The 9,396-nt window shown below is 55.3% G+C and overlaps 1 protein-coding gene across 1 annotated transcript; it reads left to right on the plus strand.

The window, feature by feature from the left end:
• The first annotated feature begins 2,416 nt into the window (after positions 1–2,416).
• On the plus strand, positions 2,417–9,103 carry LOC138101268 (serine/threonine-protein kinase PAK 3-like). The gene is made up of 12 exons (XM_068999097.1): positions 2,417–2,495; positions 3,479–3,516; positions 3,969–4,091; positions 4,880–5,027; positions 5,711–5,774; positions 6,369–6,417; positions 6,716–6,828; positions 7,085–7,202; positions 7,952–8,051; positions 8,333–8,529; positions 8,622–8,759; positions 9,002–9,103. The coding sequence occupies exons 1-12, from the start codon at positions 2,417–2,419 to the stop codon at positions 9,101–9,103; spliced, it is 1,269 nt and encodes a 422-aa protein (XP_068855198.1).
• Positions 9,104–9,396: the final 293 nt, after the last annotated feature.

Genomic DNA, 9,396 nt, shown 5'->3' on the forward strand with positions numbered 1-9,396 from the left:
CACCGAGGGACGGGCGGAGGTTGAGTAGATTAAAATACAGAGAACAGAGTAAAAGAGAATAAAAAACTGCACCGGGATGTCCGCGGCGCCCGGTGTCACTGACGAGCCGCACGGCGGGACGGGCGCTGTCGGGTGTGGCCAGAAGGGCAGTGCCGAGGAGGGTGAGAGGTGAGAATAGAAAAAAACAGTAGGGAGAATAGAATAAAATGCAATAAAAGACCCACACCAGGGAATCTCCGCAGCCCCGTGTCACTGAAGAGTTGCACCGAGAGAGCGGCGAGAGGTGACGGTGGTGAAAAGTGGAGTATTGCTGATGTAGGGAAGCTGAGAATTATCCTGGAGCTAGAAATGGACCAATCGTCATCCTGATGATTAAGCTATGAAAGAAAAAGCTGGGACTCAGCAGAACTGGACCAGGCATGAGCTGTCAGCCTGAACAGGTCACCAGGAGGACAGAATGATGAAGATGAAGATGAAGATGAAGATGAAGATGAAGAAGTAGCTGGAAGACCCTTGGTTTCAGCCCTTGGTTTCAGCAGGACTGGCAATAAAAGGCTGTAAAACCTTCAGAACCCTGGAAGATTCCCTTCCTTGCCACACTGGGCCTAAGCTGGACAGCGCCTTCGAAGCCGTGCGCTCTGGACGGGCTGTCCTGTTCATGGCTTTGCGCTGCTTCCCAGCGGCCCAAGGCTCTCCCCCCTCACAGAGGGGCCCTGCCCCGCCCCACGCGCCCCGTGGCCGCTCCCGCTCCGCCCGCCCTGCGGAGATGTTGCCCCCCCACCCGCCCCCCGTGCCCTGGCATCCCCCAGCGCCAGCCGCCCCTCAGGGAGGGGCAGGAGGAGGGAGCAGGCCCCGCTTGTTCCCCTTTCCTGGCGGTCACGTGGCATCCAAGAGCCAAGGAGGGCTGAAATGGCACGTCCCCCAAACGCTTCCCTCTCTGGTCCTTTTGGGGCACTAACGCGCTCTGCTCAAGGGAGTCCGAGGGCCTACGCTCGGCTTTCCCTGCTAAGGCCTCATTCTTCCTTCTGTAAGCTCTATAACTGCCTGGTTGACGTTAGCTCTCTAGGAGATGGGGAAAACGAGACGCTTTCAAATTGGGAGAATTACCCTGGTAAATTACTGCAGTTTTTCAGCAACAGAATTTCAAGGTGCAGCTGGGCCTTTCAGCCATTGCATCGATTTTCAAATGGCACCCGCAGCATCCGACGTGTGAAGAGCCCAGTGTGAAGCTCCTCAAAGACACTGCAGCAGTTGTCCCCCAGCAGACAGGACGTGTCTGTGCTGAGTCACCAGAAAAGAGAGCTAAGCCCGGAGTCATTCGTGCATGGGCAAGCAGAGTTGGTTTCCAGAAGAGTTGCATGCACTCGTTTCCCTCTCCCACTCAGTACTTGCTCTCCTCTTTCAAGCTGGCTCCTGCCTTTAACTGGAGCTTTTGACAGAGAAGGGAATGACTGCATCTCATTTTCTTTGGGATGTGGCTATCCAAATGTCTGCAAGGAATCTTACAGGGAGCATGGAGCCTGGGCAAACATCTGTGAGGCTGCAGCTTTTGACTGCTTGAAACGGGCCTTCTTTGGGCTCGGCACCTGCAGGCCACCGCAGAGCGGTAGCCGCAGGCTGCTGCCAGAGCTGCAACACAACAAAACTGTGGCAGCCCGAGAATCAGCGCGCAGCTCTTCTGCATGTTGTCCGACGTTAAGGTGCCAAAGAAAGAGCAAGCAGGAAGAGAGGAGCTTTGTGTCAGGAGACAAGCCAACACCTCCCTGCCAGAAAGGGAGGTCAGGCTCCAAAGTGAGTCCGAGCAAAGGTCAGCATGCACCTACGTGCTCAAGAGGCAACTGCGCACTGCAGTACTCCTGGAAACTGATTTCCTTGGCTTCTTTTGTCCCCTAAATGTCATCAAAGCAGTTAGGGCTTTCAGAAGCAACAAAGATGCCAGCAGGAACAAGCACACTTGCTTTTAGTCAAAGCCTTGGGGAGGAAAAGCCACGTTTGCTTGGATTTCTTGGGGGCCTGCTGGATCGGTGCATTTTCGGAGTTACCCCGGGATGCCTTGAGCACTGGCTTATGGACGGTAAGGATTTTTTCTCCTGCTTTATGACTGAGGAGATCTTCCCAGGCTTTTCTTTTGCGTCAGCTGTACAGAAGATTTCGGTTGCCGGGCGTAACTACGCCAACAGAGCCAGAGCGGCTGCTATTGTGACGTCAAGGGAGCCGGGCCGCATCACAGTGCTGTCAGCGCGACGTTGTCCCGGCGCGCGCGAGGCCTCCTTGTCCAGAGCAGCTCTTTGGCTCGCTCGCTGCAGGAGGACCCTCGTGACTGAGGCGTTCTCAGCAGACGGCCTGCACCCCGAGAGGAGTCTTGGTTTTTCCCCCGGGTGGCATTCAGTGTGCAAACCCGCACAGCACTGCTAGAATGATCGGGCAAGTCTGTGCCGCGGTTTGCACGGTTTTTTCTGTGGCGTATTCCGGCTACTTCCTGACCCACCTGACTCGTAAGTAAAGGTTTATCCTGGGGGTAGCCATCACACGGCTTTTGCTTCACTTTGCTCTTGATGCTCGTTTGTAGTGATGAAGCAGATTTGGGAGCAAAAGTGCCATTAAGGTGCCGCTCCTTTGCTAAAGCTCCTGCCAACAGCATCAGCTAAAAAGGGGGTGTCTGCACTCGCTGGCGGCTGGAGAGTATTTGCAACGTAACCTGCAGGGGTTGCGTTCCCTCCACGGGAGAGCGCGTGGCATTGGACACTGTCATTTCCTCAGCTTGCTGCTTCAGCCGAGACAACTGCAAATTGCAGGCTGGCAGGGAGCCTCACAAGTACTTCTAAAACTTGCCCAGGAGTGAGGGAAAGCACTTTCTTGCTCCAAATCCTGCCATTAGAGGCCTTGGCTCTCTGCTGTGACCCTTGACGGTGTGCCAAGAGAGCAATTCCCTTGGCAATGAAGTGCAAGCTCCTAACCGCTTAGGCTTTGCTCCTGAACCCAGGAGCTGTTCCTGGGCTGCTTTAGAAGAGAACCACCACAGCTATGGGGCCCTTTGTGGAAGCTTTCCTGGGGGATCATTTGCAGCAAATGGATGGGAATTAGTGCATGCAATTTATTTAAAAAACAAACAAACAAACAAAAACCAAATTAAAAACAACCCAACAACAACAACAACAACAAAAAACCAGAAAAGAAAGGTTGCAGAAAAGAGAAGAGGAAAAAGCTGCTTGAGCTGTTGGGCAGAACAGAAGCTCTGACTTAAAGGCCACTTGGCATTTCTGTGATCGTGTTTCTGTTTCTTCAGCGACAAAAGTAGAGAGAGCCTAGTATAGTGTCCTTGTTGTTCTCTTGCTTGCAGTGGGAAAATCTTGTGTTGCTCCTGGAGGGATGTTGGGAAAGGAAAATGCTCTCTGTTGGGACTGACTTGTCCTGTGGGACTCCCCAGCACAGGCACTTTTCTAACGGCATCTGGTTCCTTTTGCCTTGCTCTCTGCAGGTCACCTCACACGCGGATGGAGACAAGCCCGTCCTTTGGTGAGTGGCAAAGGAACCTCTGACCTTGCTGGCATGTAAGAATTGTGCGGCAAGCTGTGAGCTTGGCCTGTTGTGGTAGAGTGTAGAGTGCCAGCCTGGGAGGCGGAAAGAAAGGCCAAGTCGGTGTTGGCATCAGCAGCAGCAAAGGGAGCACTGGCTCTTTCCTAATTTTCCATTGAAGAGCCTTTCAAGAGATGAAAGGCAAGTGTGGCAGGCCAAAGGTGTCTTGCTGATTCTAGCCAGGGTGGAGGATCAAATGCACAGCAAGACGGAGCACCACCTAATTTGCCCACCTTAAGAGGGTGAATTTCACGACTCAGAATCCCACTTTGATCAAAGTTTCTGATTTCCCCTTAGTCTGGGTGAAAAGAAAGCAGCTTACGGAGCTGACAAGAAAGCAGCTCCTAAAGGACTGGCTGCTCCCTGTCCCTCTCACTGCTGTCTGTCTGCAGGGCTCACCAGCAGGGTCAGCAGCTCCTCTGGCTCCCTCTCTTGCTGAGGAAGATGCGGAAGAGGAGCCAAATGACAAGAAGCCTCCAGCTGGTGTCCATCCACGGCCTGAACGTGCAGAGCCAGTAAGTGGCGCCTGTGGTTGGCACTGCCTTTGGTGGAGGGCCGAGCTTCAAGTTTCTGACGAGCCAGCCCTTGCCGCTCGTGCCTGAAGATGCTGGGGGCTGTGTGCCTGCCATGACGTAGTGCTGCTTCAGCCAGGCCAGGCACCCCTGGCAAATGGCTTCTGAACTTTCCCATTTGAGCGCCATTTTGCTGGGACACTGAGAGGGCCTGAGAATGTCTTTGGGATCAGACGAGAGGCAGCATTGTGCCTTTCAATTGTTGCCAGCGTAGAAGTGAGCCCCTCGGTGCACGGTGTCCGTGCAGGCTCCCCGTGGTCAGTGGACAGAGACGGTCCAAAGACTCAGTTGAGAGCCTTGCAGGATACTTAGGAGACACTGGCCCCTGGGAGGGACCAATTAGCTTCAGGCACAACATAGAGCAGACTGGCCTTCTGGTCAGACGCTACCATGCCCACTCGAGGGTGACTTCATTGCCCAGGGGAACACAGCAGGAGGAAAGCAACAAGGCTCTGGGGCCCTGCTCCCACCTCTTGCTGGATCTTTGCAAGCTCGTCAATACCTTGTTGCAGTGGTCTTGCAGAAAATCGATAAAATGTAGCATGAACCTGGCCATGTGCTGCTGTATCACAGCAGCCTTTGGGCTTTGCCCGTTGCCTTTGAGAAGGGGACATGCAAAACCCCCCCAGCCAAAGAGGCCTGGCGGTGGCTGACAGCCTTCCTTTTGCCGTGTGCTCTGCAGGGCATCTGTGCCAGCCGCCTTTCTGACGGGCAATCCTTTCTTGTCCCAGCTCTCTCTTGACGCGCGCTCTGCCGTCCAACGTGCCGCTTCACCGGCGCGCTCTGCAGCAGCCAGCACTCCCCCACGTGCCAGCACTTCGTTCAGCAGCCCAGCCCAGCAGCCGGAGATGAGAGAGGAGCAGAGCCTGAAGAGACTGAGTACGTCTGGTGTATTTCTGGTCTGCCAGAGCGGTGTGTTTTCTGCGGGTCTCTGAAGTTCCTCCTCGCTTTAGTGTCACAGAGGCATTTAGGCCTCCCTCCAAGAACCTGTTGCTGTGCTTTGAGGCAGCAAGAGAGCGCTCGGCGTGTTCCCGCTGCCTCTGAGGGCAGCTGGCACTGGCTTGACTTTTCCTGGGCTGCCCTCTGTGCCAAAGACAAAAGCAGAGATTGTTTCTGTTGAGCAGAAGGCTGGCACCTAGCGGGTGACTGGGCCCCAGGGAGCTCTCGGGCCCCAGCTCTTCTCTGGCTGCCCTTTTTACGACTGTTCTCGCTCCTCCTCTCACTGCTGCACACTGTTCTCCTAAGTGGCCCTGCCGGTGACGGCAGGTGCCACTGCAGAGGCCGCGGAGGCCCTTCCTTAACTCGGAGGGCCCAGTTCCTAAAGGCCCTTCGTTCTGGCTTATCACATGAGCTGCTGTGCTTGAGAGCCGTGAAGTCCTTCTTGGAAAGGCCAACTGCTGAAAGGCAGAGAAGATGGCCCTCCCGCTCGCTGTTCTCAGCGGCTGGAAGCCAAGTGACTGCAATGGGCACAGAGCTCCCGACAGTGGGGCTGCATCTTGGATCGTCTGGGGAGCGGCATCTCCCTTTGAAAGTGAGCACCTTGCACTGCTTTTGTCTTTCAGGGAGCATTGTGAGTCTGGGCGAGCCGAGGAGGAAATACTCGGCGTTTGAAGAACTCGGACGAGGGTAAGTCTGACGCCTGCTCCTTACGCAAAACCACGGGCCCGGTCATTTGGCCGGTGCAGCGTCAAGCGTGAAGTCAGGCAAGCTGCGAACACGGTCAGACTCCGGCTTTACCTTCCTGCCACCTCTCAGGACTGCTCAGTCAGAGCAGTCAGAAGGCATCATCAAAGACAACCTGGTGCTGGCAAGGTCTGCCTTGCTTGCAGCAAGGAGCAGGGCCTGGAAGATGTCCCGCCCCTGCCGGCCTACCAGAGCACCTTGTCACCCGAGAGCTGGCAGATAACACTTCTCAAAGGCAGAGTTTTCCAAGTTCTTCTTCTCCAGTTTTTCCAAAGGGTCCCCCTTAGGCTGGGAACGGAAGCAATCGGGCGTGTGCCTTGGAGATTTGTAGCAGCCCTTGGTGTTCACACTGGGCCTCAGTTTTCTCCTGGACACCCTGCGTGGCAGAGGGCTGCTGGGCTCTTGTGCTATTGGCGGGGGAGGCGCTGCAGCCAGGCGTTTTCCAAATGCTCCAGGCAGCCTGGGGAGATCTCCCGCCTAGGCTGGCTTTCACCGCCAGGGACTAAAGGGCTTTTTCTGCTGCCGTTTTCTTTCTAGGGGTTTTGGAGCTGTTTATAAAGCCCTCGACGCCAGCACAGGACAACAGGTAAAGTGTCAATGCCCCCAGCAGATTTTGCAGCTCTGGAGCGCTTTCGCCGCGGCTGCGAGCCTTGGCTGGAGCTTTGGGTGGCCGCTCCATCTCTGCGGCAGAGGCTGCTCCTCTGAAGCACAGCCTAGGCTCAGCAGCCTGCAGACGGCATTTGGGACGGGCTTCGGTCCTTCTCCTAAGCTCTGCCCTTTGGCACAGCTGGGCTGCGTCATTGCACAAGCACTCGCTGCGTGTTCCTGGGGATCTCGTGCGACGAGCGGCTTCTCAAGTCAACGGTCTCTCAATGTCCTTTTAGGTGGCCATCAAGAAAATGGCTCTTCAAGAGGAGATGTCCGAGGAGCTGGCTGTCAATGAAATCGTGGCCATGAGGGACAGTAGGAACCCCAATATTGTGTCCTACTTAGACAGGTGGGGCTATTCTCATGTCAGTGTTCCTTTAGGATACTGCAAGCCCAAAGTGGCAAACCCCTTTGGTCACTGGCAGAAAATGGAGCTGTTTAGGATTTCTCTCCTCCAGTGCGTGGGAGGAGGTTGCACTTGGTCTGCAAGAATCTCCTCTGGCAAATGCAGCTTGGAGAGCACTTCCAGAAAGCTGGGTCAGCCCCTCGGGTGACTGGGCTGTGCCCAGGTCCTCTCTCTCCATGCCGGGCTTTTCTTCTTTCAGCTACCTGGTCGATGGAGAGCTCTGGCTGGCGATGGAGTTCATGGACGGCGGCACGTTGTATGATGTAGTCGGGGCAGTGTACCTCGAGGAAGGACAGATAGGCGCTGTCTGTCGGGAGGTGAGGGATGCCGCTTGTGCTTCCCCTGGCCTGTTGGCCCTTGTCAACTGGTGGTTAAGAACAGCAGAGATTTCTTGCTCACGGCCTTGCTTTGCTGTTGCTGTCACGACACGCAGAAGAAAGAACATCTGAAGCCAACTGCCTGCCAGTGTCCCCGCACTTCCTAGGCTCCGTTCTCGCACTCTTACGTGCTGCCGTTGTGCTGGGGCGCTCGCGCTCGCTGGCTCGCTGGCTCGCTCGCTGTGTCGCACTTGTTTCCTCTTGCCAGCTTTGCCTCTCAACGTTTGCCTGGAGCCTGTCTGTGTGTCCTGCATTCCTTGCCGCTCCAAGCCTGAACGCTGGTGGCAGAATTTCAAGCTAAGGGCAAAGGAGATGTCCTCAGCTTCAAAGGATAGCATTGCAGCCCAGATGGCGTTGGATTCTGGAACAGGTCTAACGTGCTGCTTCCTCCTCTGCTGCCACAAGGCTACCAAGAAAATCTTTGCCATGCCGCCCCCCAGCCAAAGGGCACGCGCTACGTACCGAAGGGAGGAGGGGCTTTTGGAAGCTCAGATGTGCCTTTGCTTGGAAAGATAGAACACGCGTAAGAGTGTTGAAGCAGCAAGCTCTTCCTCTTGACAGCACTAGGATGCTGCGCCCTGGCTCCCAATTCCCTGAGAAAGCTGTCACTCTCGTCCAGCCCGTTCCTTTCTTGCGGGATGAAATCAGGTCCTGAACCTTCACCCTTCCCTTTCTCCTCTCTCTCTCAGTGCCTGCAAGGACTGCATTTCCTTCATTCCCGCCGAGTCATCCACAGAGACGTCAAAAGCTGCAACATTCTTGTGAGCACGGACGGATCTGTCAAACTGGGTGGGTATCCTTGGTCCGGCGCAGCGTTCCCGGGATGCGCTCTGGGGCTGCTCTGGGGTAACTGCCAGTTCTCCAGAAGCACTGCTTGGCCAGTGCGCCAAACCTGAGGGCGTTTTTGAAGAGGCCAATGCCTTGTTTCCCTGGCTACAGCCCCGCGGAAGCAGAGCACTGCTGCTTTTCCAGCTAGATTCACCGTGGCCTTGTCAGGCTTTGAGCGGGCAATTCTTTGGCTGGGTTTGCCAGTTGTAGCTGGCTTTGACAGGGTTTGTTTTTCTCCGCAGCTGACTTTGGCCTCTGTGCTCAGCTCACCCCTGAGCACGACAAGTGCAGCTCCAGCGTCGGCACTCCCAGCTGGATGGCGCCAGAAGTCGTGAGAGGAGAAGCCTACGGCCCCAAAGTGGACATCTGGTCACTGGGGATCGTGGGGCTGGAAATGGTGGAAGGGGAAGCTCCTTACCAGAGGGAACCCCGTCTCAGGGTAAGGTGCAGCTTCAAAGTGTGGCTCTGTGCAGAGAGAGCTGTTGTGGCTAGGAAAGGAGCAGGTAGAGTGTCCGCTTCCCTTTTTGGTAGGTTTTTGAACTGATAGAAAGGAACGGGGCCCCAAAACTGCAAAACCCCAGGCACCACTCGGCTCTCCTGCGCGACTTTCTCCGCTGCTGCCTGCAGACAGACGAGGACAGGCGCTGGTCTGCCCAGGAACTCCTGAAGGTAAGAAAAAGCAAAGCGGCAAAAAGCCCTGCGAGCTGTGGACACCTGCATGAAGGGCCGAAGAGGACTGTGGGCCACGTGGGCCTGGGCGAGACAGGTCCGGGAGCGGAAGGCGGAGGGGCAGATGGTGCCCTCGGTCCTCTTTGCGCGTCTTCCTGGTAGCAGAGGAGCCCTGCTTGAGCCTGTTGGACGTGATCTTGGGAAGTCATGGTTCCTTTTGGTTGTGTTTTTCCTTTGGGCAGCATCCATTTGTGACCTCAGGCGATCCTGCCTCCAGCCTGGCTGCTCTGATCATCTCAGCCAAGCAAGTGCAGGAAGATTGGAGAGGAGACGCTTGCGCCTGAGGAGGCCTTGGTGCCCCGCCAGCCCAGAGGAGTGAAGAGGGGATGTACCGTATTTAAGAGAAGATTCGGCCATCCCCTGAGTTTTATAATTTAGCTGTTCCATAGTTAGGAAGTTTATGGTTTTGAGATTTTCTTAGCTTAGCTGGTTTTCGTTAGGACTCCAGTCCCCAGAAAGTTTCATTAAAGGAGCATTGTTTAGCTAAGAGTAGAGTATTGCTGATGTAGGGAAGCTGAGAACTATCCTGGAGCTAGAAATGGACCAATCGTCATCCTGATGATTAAGCTATGAAAGA

This window comes from Aphelocoma coerulescens, unplaced genomic scaffold (assembly GCF_041296385.1).
Source record: "Aphelocoma coerulescens isolate FSJ_1873_10779 unplaced genomic scaffold, UR_Acoe_1.0 HiC_scaffold_224, whole genome shotgun sequence".
NCBI lineage: Eukaryota > Metazoa > Chordata > Aves > Passeriformes > Corvidae > Aphelocoma > Aphelocoma coerulescens.